The 26960-nt window shown below is 47.6% G+C and overlaps 1 protein-coding gene across 1 annotated transcript; it reads right to left on the reverse strand.

The window, feature by feature from the left end:
* Positions 1-731: 731 nt before the first annotated feature.
* LOC117540948 (serine/arginine-rich splicing factor 7-like) lies at positions 732-24328 on the reverse strand (the record flags this gene model as incomplete). Its single annotated transcript, XM_034207910.1, is given in 6 exon segments — positions 732-929; positions 1027-1065; positions 15920-16069; positions 16151-16225; positions 22768-22833; positions 24149-24328. Coding segments are annotated over 6 exon segments (601 nt in total), but the record flags the coding sequence as incomplete, so codon positions are not given.
* Between the last annotated feature and the right edge of the window lie 2632 nt (positions 24329-26960).

A 26960-nucleotide genomic window follows, 5' to 3' on the forward strand; every position in this document is an offset into this window, starting at 1 on the left:
CCTCTGCCAGCCTTTCACCAAACAAAGCTTCCCAAACCTTTTAGAATTCATGCGGATATGCACAGCGTAGGAAGAACGATGCTGTTCCTGCTTTGTTTGGACCAGCGGGAGATTCGGGTACACAACCTGTAAGTATTCATTGTTTGTGTATTTATGATGTTTAAAACAAGGTTTCTACCACGACTGTTTGAATGGGTAAACAGGAGCTCCAACGAGGCGTGTAGGACAGAGTGAATACACAGACTATCCAGAGAGGCTGTGAGAAACCAATGAGAGTTTGGAACATTGAACAATGTGAATCTATTCTAGTAGAGCTCAACGATGGGATCATGATCAGTAGAAATGGCCATGACATGGGACCTTTACGTTTTTGTTTAATTCTTTCTTTAAGCTCAGTTTAAGTTTTATTTATTTTTGACATGGGACCTTTAAAGTAAACATATTGTAATTTTGTAAAGAAATGGTGGAAAAGTGTTGATCATCTTTTCAGAATGTTTCTTCCTAAATCTGAGGGGAAAAAAACGTTGTTTCAGATTTCTTTTTTCAGACTTAAAGAAAATGTCTGAATAGTTTTTTCAAGTCATTTTTTTCTTCTGAGGGTTTCTGAGAATCGAGCAAAAATCAAAATGACCGCTAAAGTAGACAACAGTTTTTAATAAAATGTGATCATGCTTTTAAAGAGATCTCTATATATGAGCTGAGCCTCTCAGCCAATCAGCAGTCAGAACACACATGTTGTATAAATCTTTATTGTTTAACAGGAACGAAACTGAGCTGCAAACATGATCAAATACAAGAGAGAACAGTGTGTTCATACAAAAACTCCTACTACCCAACATCAACTGAATATTTCAAAATAAAAGAATTCACAGAAACTCGAGGTCGTCGTCGTCGTCAGTCCCGGCCGCGACTCCCCGGCGCTCGAGGGACTGCAGAGAGGGAGGGATTCATGAGCAATTAAACATTACTGAGTGTGTGTGTGAGAGTGAGTGTGTGAGTGTGGTGAGTGTCTGAAGCAGGACTCACCTCCTGGCTGGAGATCCAGAGCGGCCCATGGATCCGGACCTGCAGACACAGAGGTCACATTTATTGTGAAGGAGACAAGAAACCACTAAACTGACATCTGAGTCTCTTATTGTGAAAGTCCCCCTCAGTGATCAGGGCTTTTATTGTGAAAGTCTCCCTCAGTGATTGTTTTAGGACTCTTATTGTTAAAGTCTCCCTCAGTGATCAGGGCTTTTATTGTGAAAGTCTCCCTCAGTGATTGTTTTAGGACTCTTATTGGTAAAGTCTCCCTCAGTGATCAGGGCTTTTATTGTGAAAGTCTCCCTCAGTGATTGTTATAGGACTCTTATTGTGAAAGTCTCCCTCAGTGATTGTTATAGGACTCTTATTGTGAAAGTCTCCCTCAGTGATTGTTATAGGACTCTTATTGGCAAAGTCTCCCTCAGTGATTGTTATAGGACTCTTATTGGCAAAGTCTCCCTCAGTGATCAGGGCTTTTATTGTGAAAGTCTCCCTCAGTGATTGTTATAGGACTCTTATTGGTAAAGTCTCCCTCAGTGATCAGGGCTTTTATTGTTAAAGTCTCCTTCAGTGATTGTTATAGGACTCTTATTGGTAAAGTCTCCCTCAGTGATCAGGGCTTTTATTGTGAAAGTCTCCCTCAGTGATTGTTATAGGACTCTTATTGGTAAAGTCTCCCTCAGTGATTGTTATAGGACTCTTATTGTGAAAGTCTCCCTCAGTGATTGTTATAAGACTCTTATTGGTAAAGTCTCCTTCAGTGATTGTTATAGGACTCTTATTGGTAAAGTCTCCTTCAGTGATCAGGGCTTTTATTGTGAAAGTCTCCCTCAGTGATTGTTATAGGACTCTTATTGTGAAAGTCTCCCTCAGTGATCAGGGCTTTTATTGGTAAAGTCTCCCTCAGTGATCAGGGCTTTTATTGTGAAAGTCTCCCTCAGTGATTGTTATAGGACTCTTATTGTGAAAGTCTCCCTCAGTGATCAGGGCTTTTATTGTGAAAGTCTCCCTCAGTGATTGTTATAGGACTCTTATTGGTAAAGTCTCCCTCAGTGATTGTTATAGGACTCTTATTGTGAAAGTCTCCCTCAGTGATTGTTATAGGACTCTTATTGTGAAAGTCTCCCTCAGTGATCAGGGCTTTTATTGTGAAAGTCTCCCTCAGTGATTGTTATAGGACTCTTATTGTGAAAGTCTCCTTCAGTGATCAGGGCTTTTATTGTGAAAGTCTCCCTCAGTGATTGTTATAGGACTCTTATTGGTAAAGTCTCCCTCAGTGATCAGGGCTTTTATTGTGAAAGTCTCCCTCAGTGATTGTTATAGGACTCTTATTGGGTAAAGTCTCCCTCAGTGATCAGGGCTTTTATTGTGAAAGTCTCCCTCAGTGATTGTTATAGGACTCTTATTGGTAAAGTCTCCCTCAGTGATCAGGGCTTTTATTGTGAAAGTCTCCCTCAGTGATTGTTATAGGACTCTTATTGGTAAAGTCTCCCTCAGTGATCAGGGCTTTTATTGTGAAAGTCTCCCTCAGTGATTGTTATAGGACTCTTATTGGTAAAGTCTCCCTCAGTGATCAGGGCTTTTATTGTGAAAGTCTCCCTCAGTGATTGTTATAGGACTCTTATTGGTAAAGTCTCCCTCAGTGATTAGGGATTTTATGGCGCATTTCCACTGCAGGGCCTCGCACGGCTTAGTACGGTATGGCTCACTTTAAGCTGCGCTTCCATTACAGTTTAGTAGCTGGGGCAGTTACTATAGTAACGCAGTGTAGGCGGCGCCGTGACGTCATCTTCAATGAGAGTCCCAGAAAAACAACACAGCTGTTAACTGTTAGCACTCAGAGCTCACAGCTCCTCATATCTGTTCAGAAACTAGACAGAAGTTAAACAAGTACAAACCACAGACTGCCTGTGTCATGGAGAATACAGTCGCTGCTTTATTTATGTCTGTATAGGCCGTTGTTGTTGCTATGGAAACAACGTGACGGAGATTAACGGAGAAAAGTCATATCTACATATAAAGACGGAGAAAGTAAACGATAAAGTGTATGGTTAAGTGTTAGCACCCCCGAAGAGGCACAAGCTCTTACGCTGATATCGGAGATTTCAATATTTCAATTCAATCAAAAACGGGGAAAAAAACAATCTGTACGAGTCTGCAGCAACACCTCAGACCCCAATCTCTAGGGGTCTGCAGCAACACCTCAGACCCCAATCTGTAGGGGTCGGCAGCAACACCTCAGACCCCAATCTGTACGGGTCGGCAGCAACACCTCAGACCCCAATCTGTAGGGGTCGGCAGCAACACCTCAGACCCCAATCTGTAGGGGTCTGCAGCAACACCTCAGACCCCAATCTGTACGGGTCGGCAGCACCACCTCAGACCCCAATCTGTAGGGGTCTGCAACAACACCTCAGACCCCAATCTGTAGGGGTCTGCAGCAACACCTCAGACCCCAATCTGTAGGGGTCTGCAACAACATCTCAGACCACAATCTGTAGGGGTCTGCAGCAACACCTCAGACCCCAATCTGTAGGGGTCTGCAGCAACACCTCAGACCCCAATCTGTAGGGGTCTGCAACAACATCTCAGACCACAATCTGTAGGGGTCTGCAGCAACACCTCAGACCCCAATCTGTAGGGGTCTGCAGTAACACCTCAGACCCCAATCTGTAGGGGTCTGCAGCACCTCAGACCCCAATCTGTAGGGGTCTGCAACAACACCTCAGACCCCAATCTGTACGGGTCGGCAGCACCTCAGACCCCAATCTGTAGGGGTCTGCAACAACACCTCAGACCCCAATCTGTAGGGGTCTGCAGCAGCACCTCAGACCCCAATCTGTACGGGTCTGCAGCAACACCTCAGACCCCAATCTGTAGGGGTCTGCAGCAACACCTCAGACCCCAATCTGTAGGGGTCTGCAGCAACACCTCAGACCCCAATCTGTACGGGTCTGCAGCAACACCTCAAACCCCAATCTGTAGGGGTCTGCAGCAACCCCTCAGACCCCAATCTGTAGGGGTCTGCAGCAACACCTCAGACCCCAATTTGTACGAGTCTGCAGCAACACCTCAGACCCCAATCTGTAGGGGTCTGCAGCAACACCTCAGACCCCAATCTGTAGGGGTCTGCAGCAACACCTCAGACCCCAATCTGTACGGGTCGGCAGCACCTCAGACCCCAATCTGTACGGGTCTGCAGCAACACCTCAGACCCAAATCTGTAGGGGTCTGCAGCACCTCAGACCCCAATCTGTAGGGGTCTGCAGCACCTCAGACCCCAATCTGTAGGGGTCTGCAGCACCTCAGACCCCAATCTGTAGGGGTCTGCAGCAACACCTCAGACCCCAATCTGTAGGGGTCTGCAGCAACACCTCAGACCCCAATCTGTACGGGTCTGCAGCAACACCTCAGACCCCAATCTGTAGGGGTCTGCAACAACACCTCAGACCACAATCTGTAGGGGTCTGCAGCACCTCAGATCCCAATCTGTAGGGGTCTGCAACAACACCTCAGACCCCAATCTGTACGGGTCTGCAGCAACACCTCAGACCCCCATCTGTAGGGGTCTGCAACAACACCTCACACACCATCACACTGAGTACGGGTTCCCCCCAAGGATGTGTGCTCAGCCCCCTGCTCTTCAACCTGCTGACCCCCCCCACCCCTCACAGCTCCAACCACTTCATCAAGTTTGAAGACACAACCGTGGTGGGTCTCAACAACAACAACGACGACGACGAGACCCACTACAGGAGGGAGGAGAACCAGCTGGCAGGAATCCTGAAGTCAAATTGAAAACCTGTTAAAGGTCCCGTGTCGTGGCCATTTCCACTGATCATAGTTCCATCGTTGAGCTCGACTAGAATAGATTTATATCGTGCAATTTTCGAAACTCACATTGTTTCTCAAACAGCATCTCTGTAAACTACGTGTATTCACTGGATTTCACTCTCTGCCTTTAACGACTCGTTGTAGCTCCAATAGCTGCAGCCCCCCCCCTCCCTGTGAGCACAGTGTGCTCTGATTGGTCGGGACGGTGTGAATCGCGCTAAGCTCCGCGGAGGTGTCGTTTCCTTGTTTAGCGAAACACAGCCAAACTCACCCTGAGCACACACAAAGTCACAGCCGAAGTAAAAACAATAAGTGTGGCTTGATATTGATAAACGCTGTGAGAACGGGTCTGCAGAGAGAATGGGTCTGCAGAGAGAATGGGTCTGCAGAGAGAACGGGTCTGCAGAGAGAACGGGTCTGCAGAGAGAACGGGTCTGCAGAGAGAACGGGTCTGCAGAGAGAACGGGTCTGCAGAGAGAACGGGTCTGCGAGAGAACGGGTCTGCAGAGAGAACGGGTCTGCAGAGAGAACGGGTCTGCGAGAGAACGGGTCTGCAGAGAGAACGGGTCTGCGAGAGAATGGGTCTGCAGAGAGAACGGGTCTGCAGAGAGAACGGGTCTGCGAGAGAACGGGTCTGCAGAGAGAACGGGTCTGCGAGAGAACGGGTCTGCAGAGAGAACGGGTCTGCGAGAGAATGGGTCTGCAGAGAGAACGGGTCTGCAGAGAGAACGGGTCTGCGAGAGAACGGGTCTGCAGAGAGAACGGGTCTGCGGAGAACGGGTCTGCAGAAGAACGGGTCTGCAGAGAGAACGGGTCTGCAGAGAGAACGGGTCTGCAGAGAGAACGGGTCTGCGAGAGACGGGTCTGCAGAGAGAACGGGTCTGCAGGAGAACGGGTCTGCAGAGAGAACGGGTCTGCGAGAGAACGGGTCTGCAGAGAGAACGGGTCTGCAGAGAGAACGGGTCTGCAGAGAGAATGGGGGTCTGCAGAGAGAACGGGTCTGCAGAGAGAATGGTCTGCAGAGAGAACGGGTCTGCAGAGAGAACGGGTCTGCAGAGAGAACGGGTCTGCAGAGAGAATGGGTCTGCAGAGAGAAGGGTCTGCGAGAGAATGGGTCTGCAGAGAGAACGGGTCTGCGAGAGAACGGGTCTGCGAGAGAATGGGTCTGCAGAGAGAACGGGTCTGCTGAGAGAACGGGTCTGCAGAGAGAATGGGTCTGCAGAGAGAATGGGTCTGCAGAGAGAATGGGTCTGCAGAGAGAATGGGTCTGCAGAGAGAACGGGTCTGCAGAGAGAATGGGTCTGCAGAGAGAATGGGTCTGCAGAGAGAATGGGTCTGCAGAGAGAATGGGTCTGCAGAGAGAATGGGTCTGCGAGAGAACGGGTCTGCAGAGAGAATGGGTCTGTAGAGAGAATGGGTCTGCAGAGAGAATGGGTCTGCGAGAGAATGGGTCTGCAGAGAGAATGGGTCTGCAGAGAGAATGGGTCTGCAGAGAGAATGGGTCTGCAGAGAGAATGGGTCTGCAGAGAGAATGGGTCTGCAGAGAGAATGGGTCTGCAGAGAGAATGGGTCTGCAGAGAGAATGGGTCTGCAGAGAGAATGGGTCTGCAGAGAGAATGGGTCTGCAGAGAAGGGTCTGCAGAGAGAATGGGTCTGCAGAGAGAATGGGTCTGCAGAGAGAATGGGTCTGCAGAGAATGGGTCTGCAAGAGAATGGGTCTGCAGAGAGAATGGGTCTGCAGAGAGAATGGGTCTGCAGAGAGAATGGGTCTGCAGAGAGAATGGGTCTGCAGAGAGAATGGGTCTGCAGAGAGAATGGGTCTGCAGAGAGAATGGGTCTGCAGAGAGAATGGGTCTGCAGAGAGAATGGGTCTGCAGAGAGAACGGGTCTGCAGAGAGAATGGGTCTGCAGAGAGAATGGGTCTGCAGAGAGAATGGGTCTGCAGAGAGAATGGGTCTGCAGAGAAATGGGTCTGCAGAGAGAATGGGTCTGCAGAGAGAATGGGTCTGCAGAGAGAATGGGTCTGAGAGAGAATGGGTCTGCAGAGAGAATTCGCCGCGATCCCAACTGTCTGTTATCAGCCTGCAGCCAGGGAGGAGAGATCAGCAGAGCTGCTGCACTGAGTGTGTGAGGAAGTCCGTGGATTGGTCAATTTGGACCAATCAGCGGGGGCTTAACATTACGGCTCCGCGGACGTAACGTAATGGCTCCACGGATTGGTCCATTTCGTTCCGGGGACGGATGACATCATGCGTACCCGGAAGAATCAAATGGACAGTGACGTTTCTCCAACGAGGCGTTTTGGGGAGGTATTTTCTGTGTTAGAGTTTTACTCGCTACATGGTGTACTTTGAGGGTTTTGACTCGTTTACATGCATAAAAACCTTCATAACACACAAGGGGACGGGTACTAACCGGAAAAGCATGACATGGGACCTTTAAGACCTTTTTCAAGACCCTTTCCATACATGGTTAAGACCTCATCGCCACTTCGAGTTCTAACCGGTTACATTGGCGACACACTTTACCTCACATTGACTATATACAGTATTGATTGTAAGGTAGCACAACTAAACAGCTTGTGATGACTCCTTGTCATAATTCAGATGGAACAAAGCACAAGAGAATTAAGTGTGTGACCAACCCAATGCAAGGTTTATTAGAAAAAGAAACCATTAGAAAGTATTTGATTTAGGCATTGTTCCCAAGAGATGAAACACACTACTGAAGCCTCCACATGAACTCCACCCTCTCTGAAGGTCAGGCTTAGTGCTGCTTTGTTGCTTCTGTACACCGTGCTCTTTCATTCCAGTAGAACTCCTCAGAAACCACTATTTCACCAATAAACAAAACTGAACTATGAAATATATTACATTTTGGTGAGCTTCAGCGGGGTCATGCCATAGAGGAGCTCCCTCACAAATACCCAGGGCTTCAATCGGGCCGATTGATATGAAACAAATGAGATAAATATCGCTGTGGCACTGGTGTCACATCGGGACTTTAACCCTAGACGTTCACAGTAAACCCGGAGTGACATATATGCACAATTAGAAATATGATTATGATCTGCTCAGTCCATTTAGCTGATTCAATTACATTGAGTTGATATGTTCTTATTCTTCAATTCAAAGAATGTTCAAACTAATTTAAACCAAAAAACCATCCTCATTAATTAAGTTATAAATAATAAAGAGTTACTTTACCATTAAAGCCCAATGTGACATATGTCACATTTCAGATATGTGTTCCAGGTGGTTTATTTAGTCTAAATTACGTTCCCCTTAATTTCCCCAAAAGTAGAAATGGGTCCGGGTTCTTATGGGTTAATATAGACTATATTTAGGGTTGATATGTGTTCAGGGTATATACAGGAATCCTGAAGTCAAATGTAATACCTTTTAAGACCTTTTTTAAGACCCTTTCCATACATTTTAAGACCCAGTGTTTCCCCTAGCATCTGCGCTAACGGATATAAGAAGTAGATGTTTCTGCAACCAGGGTGGAAGAGAGCTCTCCGGTCAGACTGAGAGGCTCAGTGAGGTAAAGGACTCTGAGGGTTTAGATAGTTCACTTTAGTCTAAGTTATCTCAGTGGGTCTCAAACGTTTTGATCACAATTTTTGTAAACACATATTTCCAAGGCACTCCTTTATAATGATTGGGGTAAAACAGGTTTTAAATCATTCCAATGTATACTATAGGACAGTAACCCAGACATATCGTTTTAAACTGGAGAGATACAAAACTATGCATAAATAAATGTTAACTGGTCAAATAAGATATGAATGAACAACACAAATAAAATAGTCACATGTATTTGTTATTGGCTATGGTAGGTCATTGGTTATGTTCACATACTTATTTGATTATTAAAATGTAAACCGATGTTTTTCATATGGGTGTTTAGAGTTCCCCTAGATCAGGTCTCTAGTAATTGGGTGCTCAAAGTGCACCAGATTGAAGCATTTCACTTTAAAATGTACAAAAAAATCTTCCCGGGGTGCATACCCCCGGACCCCCCTAGAGAATGTGACGTCCACCCCCCAATTCAAACATGTTCCTACAATACTGAATACATTTGAAGCCATTTTGACGCCTATGACCTATGTCAATACGTTTCTGTTTTTGGAGAGATTTTTCATTTATTCTTTATATATAAAATCTCGCCTAGGGCAGCAAATAGTCTGGAGCCGGCCCTGGTGCTAGGCCTCAAGAGCCTTTCTTGTGCTGACACATAGAAACAAATTGGCGGGTGCACTTCGCACGCACTAAAAAATTCCACACGCTCCGCGCTCACATTATGCTGGGCCCGCGTGCCTTAGCACCGCTGCTATGACTCCATCCTGGGGAAACACTGAAGACCTCATCGCCACTTGGAGCTCTAACCGGTTACCTTGGCGACACACTTTACCTCACATTGACTATATTCAGTACTGATTGTCCTTCCTCCGTATCTTCCAACCATTTGGACGAAGACTTGCATTTCCCCATAACGATGTTGTTTAGCAACCGGCGTAAACGGACCTCCGCGCTATCAAGCAGTGAGCGTGCGATGTCCTGTTCAGATGACGTCAAAACCAACGGGATGCCATCAATAAACTACACAGAATCACACTACACACCTACGCAATGATTACATTCAGGCAGACTGTAGAATACAACCTCTCTGGACCATTTAGGAGGAGAGGAGAGAGGAGAGAGGAGAGGAGGCTATCTGGAGGAGCTCTAACCGAGGAGAGAGGAGGCTCTCTGGAGGAGCTCTAACCGAGGAGACACTGATGGCTCCTCCTCGGCTCCTTCGTGGATGCATTTCCGGGAACAGAGATGTTTCAAAGAGGCGTGACGCACGGCCGGACTGATCTCAGCCAATCACAGCTCTGCATGCATCCCCTGGATATTATTGTAGAAACTGCTCTCATGGTGACGCGATGTTTCAGAGAGAACAGCTGAGAGGTCCGTGCAGAAAGCAGAGCAGTGTGTATCATAGATATCACTCAGTAGAACAGGCCGACTCTCTTTGCTGTAGTTTAGTAGATATCTACAAACAAAGAATCCAGATGTTTCTAAGAGCATTTAGTGCTTCACAAAATAAAATACACAACGGCTGCAGCCTGAGGATGCTTTAGGAGCTGTGGGTGTGTGTGTGTGTGTGTGTGTGTGTGTGTGGTACAGTGTGTAGGTGTGGTACAGTGTGTAGGTGTGTGTGTGTGGTACAGTGTGTGTGTGTGTGGTACAGTGTGGTGTGTGTGTGTGGTACAGTGTGTGTGGTACAGTGTGTGTGTGTGTGTGGTACAGTGTGTGTGGTGTGTGTGTGTGGTACAGTGTGGTGGGTGTGAGTGTGTGTGTGTGTGGTACAGTGTGTGTGTGTGGTACAGTGTGTGGTGTGTGTGATACAGTGTGTAGGCATGTGTGTGGTACAGTGTGTAGGTGTGTGTGTGTGTGTGTGTGGTACAGTGTGTGTGTGTGTGTGGTGGTACAGTGTGTATGTGTGGTGTGTGTGCATGTGGTACAGTGTGTGTGTGTGTGTGTGGGTGGTACAGTGTGTGTGTGTGTGTGTGGTACAGTGTGTAGGTGTGTGTGTGTGTGGTACAGTGTGTAGGTGTGTGTGTGGTACAGTGTGTGTGTGTGTGTGTGGTACAGGGTGTAGGTGTATGTGTGTGGTACAGTGTGTGTGTGTGTGCGTGTGTGTGTGTGGTTACAGTGTGTAGGTGTGTGTGTGTGGTACAGTGTGTGTGTGTGTGTGTGTGTGTGTGCGTGTGTGTGTGTGTGGTACAGTGTGTAGGTGTGTGTGTGTGTCCACATCTGTAGCCTGTTATTGTCTCATTATACCGCACTGTGAATGAATCAAAGTATGTGTGATCAGGGTATATGCATTAATAGATGAGAATAAGAATAATGCAAGATTTCTTTTCAGCACTGTAGCCAGGCTGACAGAAAGCCACAGCTCGATTGAGCCTTCTATTCCCATAGCACTCAGTAGTAATGATTTGATGTGCTTTTTTAACGATAACATTGTTACTCTTAGAAACAAAATTAATGACCTCTTGCCTTTGACCAGTATAGTGTTATCAACAGCTCCCGGAAACGTAAGTTCTAATATTACACTAGATAGTAAACTAGAATGCTTTTCAGCCATAAACCTTGAACAATTAAATTCAATGATTCTCTCTTCTAAACCATCAACGTGTATGTTAGACCCAATTCCAACTAAGCTGTTGAAGGAAGTTTTTCCATTAATTAGCACTTATTTATTAAATATTATGAATATGTCTTTATTATCAGGCTATGTTCCACAATCATTCAAAGTAGCAGTGATAAAACCGCTTCTTAAAAAGCACAACTTCGATCCAGAGGTTTTAGCCAACTATAGACCTATTTCTAATCTTCCGTTCCTCTCAAAAGTTCTTGAGAAAGCGGTCGCAAAACAGTTGTGTGATTACTTAACAAACAATGATTTATTTGAAGATTTTCAGTCTGGCGTTAGAACACATCATAGCACAGAGACAGCTCTGGTTAAAGTCACAAATGACATTCTAATAGCCTCTGACAAGGGACGTGTCTCTATTCTTGTTTTGCTCGATCTCAGTGCTGCATTTGATACTATCGATCATGATATCTTATTGCAAAGACTAGAGCACTTAGTTGGCATACAGGGAACTGCTTTAGGCTGGTTTAGGTCCTATCTATCTGAACGCTCTCAGTTTGTACGTGTCAATGATGAATCTTCCACGCAAACCAAAGTTAGCCATGGAGTGCCACAGGGCTCAGTGCTCGGACCTATTTTGTTCACATTATATATGCTTCCGTTAGGCAATATTATAAGGAATCATTCTGTAAACTTTCATTGTTATGCGGATGATACTCAATTATATTTATCCATCAAGCCTGATTAAATCAATCACCTAAATACAATTCAAGACTGCCTCAAGGACTTAAAAACGTGGATGACCTTAAACTTGTTGATGTTAAACACGACCAAAACTGAAGTTATTGTACTTGGCCCGAAGAATCTATGAAACAAATTATCTAAGGATATACTAACTATGGATGGCATTAATTTGGCCTCCAGTGAGACTGTAAGGAATCTTGGTGTTATATTTGATCAGGATTTATCCTTTAACGCCCACATAAAATCAATTTCAAGGACCGCCTACTTCCATCTACGTAACATTGCAAAAATCAGGCATATCTTGCCTCAAAACGATGCAGAGAAACTAGTCCATGCATTTGTTACTTCAAGGCTGGATTATTGTAACTCTTTATTATCAGGGTGTACCAAGAAGTCAGTCAAGTGGCTTCAGCTGATTCAAAATGCTGCGGCTCATGTACTAACCAGAGTTAGGAAAAGGGACCACATTACTCCTGTTCTGGCTGCCTTACACTGGCTCCCTATAGAACACAGGATAGAATTTAAAATTCTTCTTCTCGCCTACAAAGCCCTTAATGGGCAGGCGCCATCTTACCTTAAAGAACTCATTATACCCTACTGTCCTACTAGGGCATTGCGTTCCAAGAATGCAGGGTTGTTGGTTGTTCCTAGAGTCTCTAAAAGTACAATGGGAGCCAGAGCCTTTTCTTATCAAGCTCCACATTTGTGGAATCAGCTTTCAGTTTGTGTTCGGGCGGCAGACACCCTATCCGTTTTTAAGAGTGCGCTTAAGACCTTCCTTTTTGATAAAGCTTATAGTTAGGGCTGATTAGATTCAGCCCCTAGTTTTGCTGATATAGGCTTAGTTTGTCAGGGGACATCTTACTTCTTCCTTCTCTCTGTCTATACCTGTGTACTCTCATGTTCCCATTAACCCAGCTTCCCCAAATTTCTTTCTTTTTGGTGTCTGTATACGCCGGGATCCGGAGTCATGGATGATCCTGCGCTCCTCTGTCCTGCATCGCGAGCCCTGGATCTTGAGTCGTGGCTGTGGTCCTGGATCATAGGTCCTGGATGGATATCCTCGTGGATTCATTTTCCTATTATACACACATGCATTTCCAAACATTTGGACTACCTATGTTGCAAATGTATTATCTTTTCAATTTACAGACGGCATCTATTGCACGTCTGTCCGTCCTGGGAGAGGGATCCCTCCTCTGTTGCTCTCCCTGAGGTTTCTCCCATGTTCCCTTTAAACTGTGGGTTTTCTTCGGAAGTGTTTCCTTGTACGATGTGAGGGTCTAAGGACATAGGGTCTAAGGACATAGGGTCTAAGGACAGAGGGTCTGAGGACAGAGGGTCTGAGGACAGAGGGTCTGAGGACAGAGGGTCTGAGGACAGAGGGTCTAAGGACAGAGGGTCTAAGGACAGAGGGTCTAAGGACAGAGGGTGTCATATTGTCATACTGATATTTTGTACAAACTGTAAAGTCCACTGAGACAAATGTAACATTTGTGATATTGGGCTATATAAATAAACATTGATTGATTGATGCAGGAATCCTGAAGTCAAATGTAAGACCTTTTAAGACCTTTTTTAAGACCCTTTCCATACATTTTAAGACCTCATCGCAACTAAGAGTTCTAACCGGTTACCTTGGCGACACACTTTACCTCACATTGACTATATTGATTGTAAGATAGCACAACTAAACAGAGTGCAGACAGACGACTGAAGCCTCCTCTCCACATGAACTTCAACCTCTCTGTGAAGGTCAGGGTTAATGCAGGATGCTGCTTTGTTGCTTCTGTACTCTGTGCTCTTTCATTCCAGTAGAACTCCTCAGAAACCATTAGAAACCAGGATTTGACCAATAAACAAAACAATTGACAAAACTTTGAACTATGAAATATATGAAACTTTGGTGAGCTTCAGCGGGGTAATGCCATATAGGAGCTCCCTCACAAATACCCAGGGGTTCAATTGGGCTGGGGCTGTCCGGGGCTAAGCCCGGCACATAGGACGATGCTCTGACCTCATCACCCTCACACATTTGTCTACAAAAAACGATATATATGTTAAGACTTTTCTCGTTCTTAATATAGACTATATTTAGGGTCAATATGTGTTGACCTCACTTTAAAATAGCAGATCTCTGTGACCGGATATAGTTTGGCTTAGACCCCGGCCCCACGAGGACGCATACAGTAAAACGCATACGCAAACGCAAAAAAGTCTTCCGTTCACACGCATTCGATTCATTAACGTGTCCGTTCACACTAGACCGATGGAAATGCTGGAAACGCTGTAGTACATATGCCAGGCCTGTAAGTGGCGCTGCTGCCGCCGCCACCAAATACACCAAAAGCAGCGAAGAAGACCCCAGAGCATGGTTGTCATGGTGGCCCTTCTGTTTATTCTCCGCGGTGGACGGCGTGTTCTCCTGCTGTAGATCTCTCAGGTCGTCCACCAGCAGATAAACCCGAGTATTATGGGGAAGATGCCACCAAGGTCAGGAGGTACTGCAGGAGGTGCTCTGATGCTGGCAACAGAAGGGTGAAGACACTGCAGGAAGTGTCAGGTCCCTCTGTGCTTCACTACCAAAAATAACTGTTACAGGGCATGGCATGACTTACTGGAGTAATACTGTAACATTCAGGGTTTGTATAAAGTTATTTTTTTTTACCCAAAAAATGCTTGTTGTATAGTGTGTTGCTAATTTTTTTTAATAAATCTGCTCCAGTTGGAGTCAAATGTTTCCTAAGTTTCCTCATTTTTATTGTGCAAGTAACATGCATCTCATGCAAAGAGGGAACTTCCCACACACTCCACACACACACACGCACCCACACACACACACTCCACCCACACACACACTTAATTATTATTATTTTTTTACAATTTTTTTTTTTTTTTATGGAATGAATACCTATAGTGATAATTAAATGTTGTACAATGATTTTTACAGTCTGGTACCTGAAAAAGGTTAAATGGCACTGATGGAACCAAATGTACCCAAATGTGCCCAAAGCTTAGTCCGCTTTGACTTTTTTTTGCAAAATCTCTCTAAAAAGGTCAATTCTCACTTGTTTTGCCTCAATCTTGATACAGGGTACTTATTATATGTTATACGTTGGATTCCTAAAGCTTTTAGGCAACTAACCCATCATTCAAGGGTGGTTATCACTATAAGCAATGGGTTTTATTTGGGCGGAGACAAAAATTGACACTTTTTGACTATGTTCCATCTGGATTTACTCTGACACTGAAACATCTTTATTGATTCTGACACTTCTACATCCAACTCACAGATGTGACCTTGCTTTGATAAAAGAAATTATTCATATAACCCTTTTAGAAGTTAAGTTATAGTCCTTTGTTTTGGGCATAGCATTTTTGAGCCTGAAACCTGGAAAACAGGCTTGGGGCTTAAGAGGTTAAGACCCCGCGGACACCCTGAAGTAAATATAGAAGTGGTCATGAACACATCTGTCCATCAGACAGAGGGCTGCTGCCTCCTGTCATCATTAATGGACGTCTCTTTAAAATGACCGCTCAGAGGAGAGGAGTTCTCCTTTCTCTAACCGCCTGCTGCTTCCCCTCCTCTCTCCTCGGTTCCCCTCCTCGACTCCTCTCTCCTCGGTTCCCCTCCTCGACTCCTCTCTCCTCGGTTCCCCTCCTCGACTCCTCTCTCCTCGGTTCCCCTCCTCTCGCCTTGCTTCCCCTCCTCTCTCCTCGACTCCCCTCCTCGACTCCTCTCTCCTCCTCTCTCCTCCTCTCTCCTCGCTTCCCCTCCTCTCTCCTCGGCTCCCCTCCTCGACTCCTCTCTCCTCGGTTCCCCTCCTCGCTTCCCCTCGGCTCCCCTCCTCTCTCCTCGCTTCCCCTCCTCTCTCCTCGGCTCCCCTCCTCGACTCCTCTCTCCTCGGTTCCCCTCCTCGGTTCCCCTCCTCTCTCCTACTCGACTCCTCTCTCTCCTCGGTTCCCCTCCTCGGTTCCCCTCCTCTCTCCTCCTCGACTCCTCTCTCCTTGGCTCCCCTCCTCTCTCCTCGGTTCGCCTCCTCAGTCCTCTGCTTGCTTCTCCTGTGGGCTAGGATAGGAGTCGAGGAGGGGAGTCGAGGAAGGGGAGTCGAGGAGGGGACATTTAAGAATTGAGAAACCTCTTATGTCTCTTATTGTGAGAGGTTACCTGCTCGGGCCTCGGGACGCGGACCTGGATCTGGGTCTGGCTCGTGGTCTGGAACCTGACTGCGACTTAGACCTGGACCTGGACTTTGACCTAGACCTGGACCTGGACCTGGGTCTGGCTCTAGACCTGGAGGGAGACCTGGACCTGGGTCTGAGAGAGAAACAGAGAAACAGATGATGAGGCCCCTGTGGTTCTGGATCCTGAGGGGTCAGGGACAGGAAGTGGACTCACCTGGCTCTCTGTGGCGCTGTGTTGGATCTGGACCTTCTGGGGGAGGCGGAGCGAGAGCCTCGTGGGGAGACGGACCTGAGACAGGAGGCAGAGGACAGGTGAGTCAAGGACAGGTGAGTTACAGGTCAAGAGGTGCTTTCACACCGCCGAACTCTTTAGTCCCTGGAACTATCTAGATCAGAGGTCTTCAACTTGGGGTCGCGGACCCCCAGTTGAAGACCTCTGATCTAGCAGATCGCGTTCACACCGGAATAAGTCCCTGAGGGAAGATTACGCAAATGAGCCGCTGACGTCACTTCTTCTTCTTCTTCTGCTTTGGGTTTACTGGCAGGCCGCAAACCACTTCACGGCGTACACTGCCACCCGGAGTCTCCGGCCGGAAGTCCCCGGAGTTGGGGACTGGCTTCAGTAGAAGCTGCTGGGACTCCCAGCAGCTTCTACTGAAGCCTTCCGAGTAAATCGCCAGAACGCCGACACCTCCTCATCTCCACCGCTCCCATGTTTTATTTTGTGTTGCCATGAGTTAGTCTCTCTGCGTTGGTGCGCTGGGTGAATGCTAATGCTAATAATGCTAATGCGAGGATAATAAAATGGCGGCTTCACAAAACTCTTCAGTTTTACGGGGCGTGGTTTGCAATTTGCCCAGCCAATCAGAACTGGGAACCTTTTTCTCCCCATTGAAGTACCTATTCTCTAGCAGGGCGTGAAACTAGGTTCTAGTTCCAGATCTTTTTGGTGTGAACGCAAAATCCCAAGAACTATCGGAACTATTCCTGGGAAAAGTACTCCGGTGTGAAAGCGCCTAAGGACAGGTGATTAAAGGTGAGACAAGGACAGGTGTGATGGTGTCTCTCCATCACACCATGTTTGAGACTTTATTTAGTGTATTTTTTGTTGTTGTTAATGAAAGTAGTTTTTGATGTTTTTATTTTGAAGGCAGCTGTAGGCAGCAGGTGATTGGCTGAACACTAGGGGTGTAACGGTTCACAAACATTTTGGTTCGGCACGTACCTCGGTTTTTAGGTCACGGTTCGGTACGTTTTCGGTACAGCAGAAAAAATTATCACATAACATAAAATATTTGTTTTTTTTAAAATTATTATTAAACTGTGAATATTCACTCAAATAAATACAAAATATAATAAAATAAACATTAAGGTGCAGCATGTCGATGAACTGAAATGATCTGTATCTGAACTGAACTGTTCCTGAGCACCCAGCTTGACATTAGGACTTGCTTGTCATTGTATTTTCATGTTGTTCTAAAGAAAGATGAACTTGTCCACATTGCTTGCTGAAAGGGCCGATCTGCTGGCTCTAACAATGTCTCTGTGGAGAACACCCTCTCTAGAGACAGAGGTAGCAGATCTGCTGGCTCTAACAATGTCTCTGTGGAGAACACCCTCTCTAGAGACAGAGGTAGCAGATCTGCTGGCTCTAACAATGTCTCTGTGGAGAACACCCCTCTCTAGAGACAGAGGTAGCAGATCTGCTGGCACTAACAATGTCTCTGTGGAGAACCCCTCTCTAGAGACAGAGGTAGCAGATCTGCTGGCTCTAACAATGTCTCTGTGGAGAACACCCTCTCTATAGACATAGGTAGCAGATTCTGCTGGCTTAACAGTCTCTGTGGAGAAAAACCCTCTCTAGGGACAGAGTAGCAGATCTGCTGGCTCTAACAATGTCTCTGTGGAGAACACCCTCTCTAGAGACAGAGGTAGCAGATCTGCTGGCTCTAACAATGTCTCTGTGGAGAACACCCTCTCTAGAGACAGAGGTAGCAGATCTGCTGGCTCTAACAATGTCCTCTGTGGAGAAACACCCTCTCTAGAGACAGAGGTAGCAGATCTGCTGCTCTAACAATGTCTCTGTGGAGAACACCCCTCTCTAGAGGAGAGGTAGCAGATCTGCTGGCTCTAACAATGTCTCTGTGGAGAACACACCATCTCTAGAGACGAGATGGGTAGCAGATCTGCTGGCTCTAACAATGTCTTGTGGAGAACACCCTCTCTAGAGACGAGAGGTAGCAGATCTGCTGGGCTCTAACAATGTCTCTGTGGAGAACACCCTCTCTAGAGGACAGATGGTAGCAGATCTGCTGGCTCTAACAATGTCTCTGTGGAGAACACCCTCTCTAGAGGACAGAGGTAGCAGATTCTGCTGGCACTAACAATGTCTCTGTGCCGGAGGAACACCTCTCTTAGAGACAGATTGGTAGCAGTATCCTCGCTTGGCTCTAACAATGGGCTCTTTGGAAGAACCACCCCCTCTCTACGAGACAGACTGGGTAGCAGATCTGCTGTGGCTCGAACCATGTCTTCTGTGGATGTAATCACCCTCTCTAGGGACCAGAGGGTAGCAGATCTGCTGGCTCTAACAATTTCTCTGTGGAGAACACCCCCTCTCTAGAGACAGAGGTAGCAGATCTGCTGGCTCTAACAATGTCTCTGTGGAGAACACCCTCTCTAGAGACAGAGGTAGCAGATCTGCTGGCTCTAACAATGTCTCTGTGGAGAACACCCTCTCTAGAGACAGAGGTTAGCAGATCTGCTGCTCTAACAATGTCTCTGTGGAGAACACCCCTCTCTAGAGAGAGAGGTAGTAGATATGCTGGCTCTAAACAATGTCTCTGTGGAGAACACCCTCTCTAGAGAGAGAGGGGTAGCAGATATGCTGGCTCTAACAATGTCTCTGTGGAGAACACCCTCTCTAGAGACAGAGGGTAGCAGATCTGCTGGCTCTAACAATGTCTCTGTGGAGAACACCCTCTCTAGGGACAGAGGTAGCAGATCTGTGCTGGCACTAACAATGTCTCTATGGAGAACACCCTCTCTAGAGACAGAGGTAGCAGAGATCTGCTGGCTCTAACAATGTCTCTGTGGAGAACACCCTCTCTAGAGACAGAGGTAGCAGATCTGCTGCTCTAACAATGTCTCTGTGGAGAACACCCTCTCTAGAGACAGAGGTAGCAGATCTGCTGGCTCTAACAATGTCTCTATGGATAACACCCTCTCTAGAGGACAGATGGTAGCAGATCTGCTGGCTACTAACAATGTCTCTGTGGAGAACACCCTCTCTAGGGAAAGCGGTAGCAGATCTGCTGGGCTCTACAATGTCTCTGTGGAGAACACCCTCTCTAGAGACAGAGGTAGCAGATCTGCTGGCTCTAACAATGTCTCTGTGGAGAACACCCTCTCTAGAGGACAGAGGTAGCAGATCTGCTGGCTCTAACAATGTCTCTGTGGAGAACACCCTCTCTAGAGACAGAGGTAGCAGATCTGCTGGCTCTAAACAATGTCTCTGTGGAGAACACCCTCTCTAGAGACAGAGGTAGCAGATCTGCTGGCTCTAACAATGTCTCTGTGGAGAACACCCTCTCTAGGGACAGAGGTAGCAGATCTGCTGGCTCTAACAATGTTCTCTGTGGAGAACACCCTCTCTAGGGACAGAGGTAGCAGATCTGCGGCTCTAACAATGTCTCTGTGGAGGAGAACACCCTCTCTAGAGACAGAGGTAGCAGATCTGCTGGCTCTAACAAGTCTCTGTGGAGAACACCCTCTCTAGAGACAGAGGTAGCAGATCTGCTGGCTCTAACAAGTCTCTGTGGAGAACACCCTCTCTAGAGAGAGAGGTAGCAGATCTGCTGGCTCTAACAATGTCTCTGTGGAGAACACCCTCTCTAGGGACAGAGGTAGCAGATCTGCTGGCACTAAACAATGTCTCTATGGAGAACACCCTCTCTAGAGACAGAGGTAGCAGATCTGCTGGCTCTAACAATGTCTCTGTGGAGAACACCCTCTCTAGAGACAGAGGTAGCAGATCTGCTGGCTCTAACAATGTCTCTGTGGAGAAACACCCTCTCTAGAGACAGAGGGTAGCAGATCTGCTGGCTCTAACAATGTCTCTGTGGAGAACACCCTCTCTAGAGACAGAGGTAGCAGATCTGCTGGCTCTAACAATGTCTCTGTGGAGAACACCCTCTCTAGAGACAGAGGTAGCAGATCTGCTGGCTCTAACAATGTCTCTGTGGAGAACACCCTCTCTAGAGAGAGAGGTAGCAGATCTGCTGGCTCTAACAATGTCTCTGTGGAGAACACCCTCTCTAGGGACAGAGGTAGCAGATCTGCTGGCACTAACAATGTCTCTATGGAGAACACCCTCTCTAGAGACAGAGGTAGCAGATCTGCTGGCTCTAACAATGTCTCTGTGGAGAACACCCTCTCTAGAGACAGAGGTAGCAGATCTGCTGGCTCTAACAATGTCTCTGTGGAGAACACCCTCTCTAGAGACAGAGGTAGCAGATCTGCTGGCTCTAACAAAGTCTCTGTGGAGAACACCCTCTCTAGAGACAGAGGTAGCAGATCTGCTGGCTCTAACAATGTCTCTATGGAGAACACCCTCTCTAGAGACAGAGGTAGCAGATCTGCTGGCTCTAACAATGTCTCTGTGGAGAACACCCTCTCTAGAGACAGAGGTAGCAGATCTGCTGGCTCTAACAATGTCTCTGTGGAGAACACCCTCTCTAGAGACAGAGGTAGCAGATCTGCTGGCTCTAACAATGTCTCTGTGGAGAACACCCTCTCTAGAGACAGAGGTAGCAGATCTGCTGGCTCTAACAATGTCTCTGTGGAGAACACCCTCTCTAGGGACAGAGGTAGCAGATCTGCTGGCTCTAACAATGTCTCTGTGGAGAACACCCTCTCTAGAGACAGAGGCAGCAGATCTGCTGGTTCTAACAATGTCTCTGTGGAGAACACCCTCTCTAGAGACAGAGGTAGCAGATCTGCTGGCTCTAACAATGTCTCTGTGGAGAACACCCTCTCTAGGGACAGAGGTAGCAGATCTGCTGGCTCTAACAATGTCTCTGTGGAGAACACCCTCTCTAGAGACAGAGGTAGCAGATCTGCTGGCTCTAACAATGTCTCTGTGGAGAACACCCTCTCTAGGGACAGTGGTAGCAGATCTGCTGGCTCTAACAATGTCTCTGTGGAGAACACCCTCTCTAGGGACAGAGGTAGCAGATCTGCTGGCTCTAACAATGTCTCAATGGAGAACACCCTCTCTAGGGACAGAGGTAGCAGATCTGCTGGCTCTAACAATGTCTCTGTGGAGAACACCCTCTCTAGAGACAGAGGTAGATCTGCTGGCTCTAACAATGTCTCTGTGGAGAACACCCTCTCTAGAGACAGAGGTAGCAGATCTGCTGGCTCTAACAATGTCTCTGTGGAGAACACCCTCTCTAGAGACAGAGGGTAGCAGATCTGCTGGCTCTAACAATGTCTCTGTGGAGAACACCCTCTCTAGGGACAGAGGGTAGCAGATCTGCTGGCTCTAACAATGTCTCTGTGGAGAACACCCTCTCTAGAGACAGAGGTAGCAGATCTGCTGGCTCTAACAATGTCTCTGTGGAGAACACCCTCTCTAGAGACAGAGGTAGCAGATCTGCTGGCTCTAACAATGTCTCTGTGGAGAACACCCTCTCTAGAGACAGAGGTAGCAGATCTGCTGGCTCTAACAATGTCTCTGTGGAGAACACCCTCTCTAGAGACAGAGGTAGCAGATCTGCTGGCTCTAACAATGTCTCTGTGGAGAACACCCTCTCTAGAGACAGAGGTAGCAGATCTGCTGGCTCTAACAATGTCTCTGTGGAGAACACCCTCTCTAGGGACAGAGGTAGCAGATCTGCTGGCTCTAACAATGTCTCTGTGGAGAACACCCTCTCTAGAGACAGAGGTAGCAGATCTGCTGGCTCTAACAAAGTCTCTGTGGAGAACACCCTCTCTAGGGACAGAGGTAGCAGATCTGCTGGCTCTAACAATGTCTCTGTGGAGAACACCCTCTCTAGAGACAGAGGTAGCAGATCTGCTGGCTCTAACAATGTCTCTGTGGAGAACACCCTCTCTAGAGACAGAGGTAGCAGATCTGCTGGCTCTAACAATGTCTCTGTGGAGAACACCCTCTCTAGAGACAGAGGTAGCAGATCTGCTGGCTCTAACAATGTCTCTGTGGAGAACACCCTCTCTAGAGACAGAGGTAGCAGATCTGCTGGCTCTAACAATGTCTCTGTGGAGAACACCCTCTCTAGAGACAGAGGTAGCAGATCTGCTGGCTCTAACAATGTCTCTGTGGAGAACACCCTCTCTAGAGACAGAGGTAGCAGATCTGCTGGCTCTAACAATGTCTCTGTGGAGAACACCCTCTCTAGAGACAGAGGTAGCAGATCTGCTGGCTCTAACAATGTCTCTGTGGAGAACACCCTCTCTAGAGACAGAGGTAGCAGATACAGCCAGGTAGCGCTTTGCTAACATGGCAGCATGAGGATACTTGGCGTTTGTAATAGCTTTGGCTCGGTCTGAACTCTCTGCGAGTGGTGGAGGCTTACATGCTAGCGGGAGTTGGGTTTGCACTTCAGTCTTTTGGTACCGGTGATATTCACGTTCGGGTGATGCCTTTTCAATTGAGTGCACGTTTGATGTATTGCCAGCCGCGTAACCAATGTTAGTTGAACAATGCCGACAAACAGCTTTGGCTCGGCCCTCCCGTAGGGCCTGTACCGAATATTCTCAGTACGAATCCCGTTTAACCCCTAGTGAACACACAGCGAGGCTCTGACTCACCTCCTCCCTCCTCGGCTCCTGCTCCTGGAGTGACGCCTTCCTCGAGACCTGGAGCGAGACCTGGACCTGCAGGAGACCAGAGACCATCAGGACCACACACACACACACACACACATCAGGACCACATAGACACACACACACACACATCAGGACCACAGAGACACACACACACACATCAGGACCACATAGACACACACACACACATCAGGACCACATAGACACACACACACACACATCAGGACCACAGAGACACACACACACACATCAGGACCACATAGACACACACACACATCAGGACCACATAGACACACACACATCAGGACCACAGAGACACACACACACACACATCAGGACCACAGAGACACACACACACACATCAGGACCACACACACACATCAGGAACACACACACACACACACACACTACTCTCTCTTGCCCCTTTCACACCAACGCGTTTTTAGCTCCGGCTCGGAGCTGGAGCTGAAAAGTACAGTTGTTTCCTGTTCACACCGCAGCGGCGCCGCCTCTTAGCTCCGGAATCTGGTTCACTTCCAGCTCCAAAAAATTGTCGGTCTAGAGGCAAGAGCTAAGAGGCGCCATCGCTTACGTCTCTCTTACGTCGAGGCGGGGGCAGGGGCGGGATCAAGTAATGTTGTAAATGTTTGTAAAGTTCCAAGTAAAGTCGTCCCTTGTAAAGTCGTCCGATGCCTTCCATTCCGTTTCGTAAGAGGATAACCAAAGCGAACAGCGCTTCAATACAATCGGCCATTGTTGTTGTTGTCGATGTGAGGGATTTCCGCGAGGTTTGGATTTTATGAAGCAGGCACGTAAACGGTGACGTCATGACGCAGCAGCGGCAGCTCTGGGCGGTATGAACAGAGCGGGAGCAGAAAAGGGAAACCGGAGCTGAACCAGAAAATCTCCCGCTCGGAGCTAGAAAGGGAAAAGCGCTGGTATGAAAGCCGCATCTCTCACCTTTCACACACTACTCTCTCACACACCTCTCTCTGTCTCACCGTTCACACACACCTCTCTCACGGTACGTCCACGCAGCTCCGTCGCATTGAAGCTTGCCGGTAGGACCAAGCACGCAGTTTGATTGGCTAGAGCTTGTACTGGCATATGATTCGATTGGCTGGCACTCCCGTCGTCGCTTGAACAGTTGAACTTTTCTCAACTTTTGAAGCGAGCAACGGCGGCAAAGCGACCACAATGCAGTTCGGCAAAGCGTGACGTCACCCCATTCAAAGTGAATGGGAAGCGTCTCCGTTGAAGCACGCAACGCTGCCGTGTGGACGTACCGTTACCTTCACCTCACACACACCTCTCTCCCCTCACCATACACCCCTCTCACACACACTATGTTTCCAGGTGTAGTTACCTGCTCCTCCCGCTGCGGCGGCCGCGTCGTCGGCAGTCGTACGCGTAGTGGCCCTTCTCTCCACACTCGTAGCACTTGTCAGTCGGGTCGAAGGGCCGCCGGCTGGAGGAGCGGTCGTACCGTGAGCGCCGAGGACTTCCTGACGACAACTCCACCCTCACCCGACTGCCACACAGCTGCCTGACGAGCCAATCAGAACATCACATCAGGTCTACTGTCAGAGAGTCAGCATCAATCACCACATGGTCTACTGTCAGTGAGTCAGCATCAATCACCACATGGTCTACTGTCATTGTGTCAGCATCAATCACCACACGGTCTACTGTCATTGTGTCAGCATCAATCACCACACGGTCTACTGTCAGAGAGTCAGCATCAATGACCACATGGTCTACTGTCAGAGAGTCAGCATCAATCACCACATGGTCTACTGTCAGTGAGTCAGCATCAATCACCACATGGTCTACTGTCAGAGAGTCAGCATCAATCACCACATGGTCTACTGTCAGTGAGTCAGCATCAATCACCACATGGTCTACTGTCAGAGAGTCAGCATCAATCACCTCATGGTCTACTGTCAGAGAGTCAGCATCAATCACCACATGGTCTACTGTCAGTGAGTCAGCATCAATCACCACATGGTCTACTGTCAGAGAGTCAGCATCAATCACCACATGGTCTACTGTCAGTGAGTCAGTATCAATCACCACATGGTCTACTGTCAGAGAGTCAGCATCAATCACCACATGGTCTACTGTCAGAGAGTCAGCATCAATCACCACATGGTCTACTGTCAGTGTGTCAGCATCAATCACCACATGGTCTACTGTCAGTGAGTCAGTATCAATCACCACATGGTCTACTGTCAGAGAGTCAGCATCAATCACCACATGGTCTACTGTCATTGTGTCAGCATCAATCACCACATGGTCTACTGTCAGAGAGTCAGCATCAATCACCACATGGTCTACTGTCATTGTGTCAGCATCAATCACCACATCGGTCTACTGTCATTGAGTCAGCATCAATCACCACATGGTCTACTGTCACAGAGTCAGCATCAATCACCACATGGTCTACTGTCAGAGAGTCAGCATCAATCACCACATGGTCTACTGTCAGTGAGTCAGTATCAATCACCACATGGTCTACTGTCAGAGAGTCAGCATCAATCACCACATGGTCTACTGTCAGTGAGTCAGCATCAATCACCTCATGGTCTACTGTCAGTGTGTCAGCATCAATCACCACATGGTCTACTGTCAGAGAGTCAGCATCAATCACCACATGGTCTACTGTCAGAGAGTCAGCATCAATCACCACATGGTCTACTGTCATTGTGTCAGCATCAATCACCACACGGTCTACTGTCATTGAGTCAGCATCAATCACCACACGGTCTACTGTCATTGAGTCAGCATCAATCACCACATGGTCTACTGTCAGAGAGTCAGCATCAATCACCACATGGTCTACTGTCAGAGAGTCAGCATCAATCACCACATGGTCTACTGTCAGAGAGTCAGCATCAATCACCACATGGTCTACTGTCAGAGAGTCAGCATCAATCACCACATGGTCTACTGTCAGAGAGTCAGCATCAATCACCACATGGTCTACTGTCAGAGTCAGCATCAATCACCACATGCGTCTACTGTCAGAGAGTCAGCATCAATCACCACATGGTCTACTGTCAGAGAGTGCAGCATCAATCACCACATGGTCTACTGTCATTGTGTCAGCATCAATCACCACACGGTCTACTGTCATTGAGTCAGCATCAATCACCACATGGTCTACTGTCAGTGAGTCAGCATCAATCACCACATGGTCTACTGTCAGAGTCAGCATCAATCACCACATGGTCTACTGTCAGAGAGTCCGCATCAATCACCACATGGTCTACTGTCATGAGGTCAGCATCAATCACCACATGGTCCGTCACTGTCAGAGACGTCAGCATCACTTCCACCACATGGTCTACTGTCAGAGAGTCAGCATCAATCACCACATGGTCTACTGTCCAGTGAGTCTGCATCAATCACCACATGGTCTACTGTCATGTAGTCAGTATCAATCACCACATGGTCTACTGTCAGTGTGTCAGCATCAATCACCTCATGGTCTACTGTCAGTGTGTCAGCATCAATCACCACATGGTCTACTGTCAGAGAGTCAGCATCAATCACCACATGGTCTACTGTCAGAGAGTCAGCATCAATCACCACATGGTCTACTGTCATTGTGTCAGCATCAATCACCACATGGTCTACTGTCATTGTGTCAGCATCAATCACCTCATGGTCTACTGTCAGTGAGTCAGCATCAATCACCACATGGTCTACTGTCAGTGTGTCAGCATCAATCACCCACATGGTCTACGTCAGGGATGTCAGCATCAATCACCACATGGTCTACTGTCAGAGAGTCAGCATCAATCACCACATGGTCTACTGTCAGTGTGTCAGCATCAATCACCACATGGTCTACTGTCAGTGTGTCAGCATCAATCACCTCATGGTCTACTGTCAGTGAGTCAGCATCAATCACCACATGGTCTACTGTCAGTGTGTCAGCATCAATCACCACATGGTCTACTGTCAGAGAGTCAGCATCAATCACCACATGGTCTACTGTCAGAGAGTCAGCATCAATCACCACATGGTCTACTGTCAGTGTGTCAGCATCAATCACCACATGGTCTACTGTCAGTGTGTCAGCATCAATCACCTCATGGTCTACTGTCAGTGAGTCAGCATCAATCACCACATGGTCTACTGTCAGTGTGTCAGCATCAATCACCTCATGGTCT

This window comes from Gymnodraco acuticeps, unplaced genomic scaffold, assembly GCF_902827175.1.
Source record: "Gymnodraco acuticeps unplaced genomic scaffold, fGymAcu1.1, whole genome shotgun sequence".
Lineage (NCBI taxonomy): Eukaryota > Metazoa > Chordata > Actinopteri > Perciformes > Bathydraconidae > Gymnodraco > Gymnodraco acuticeps.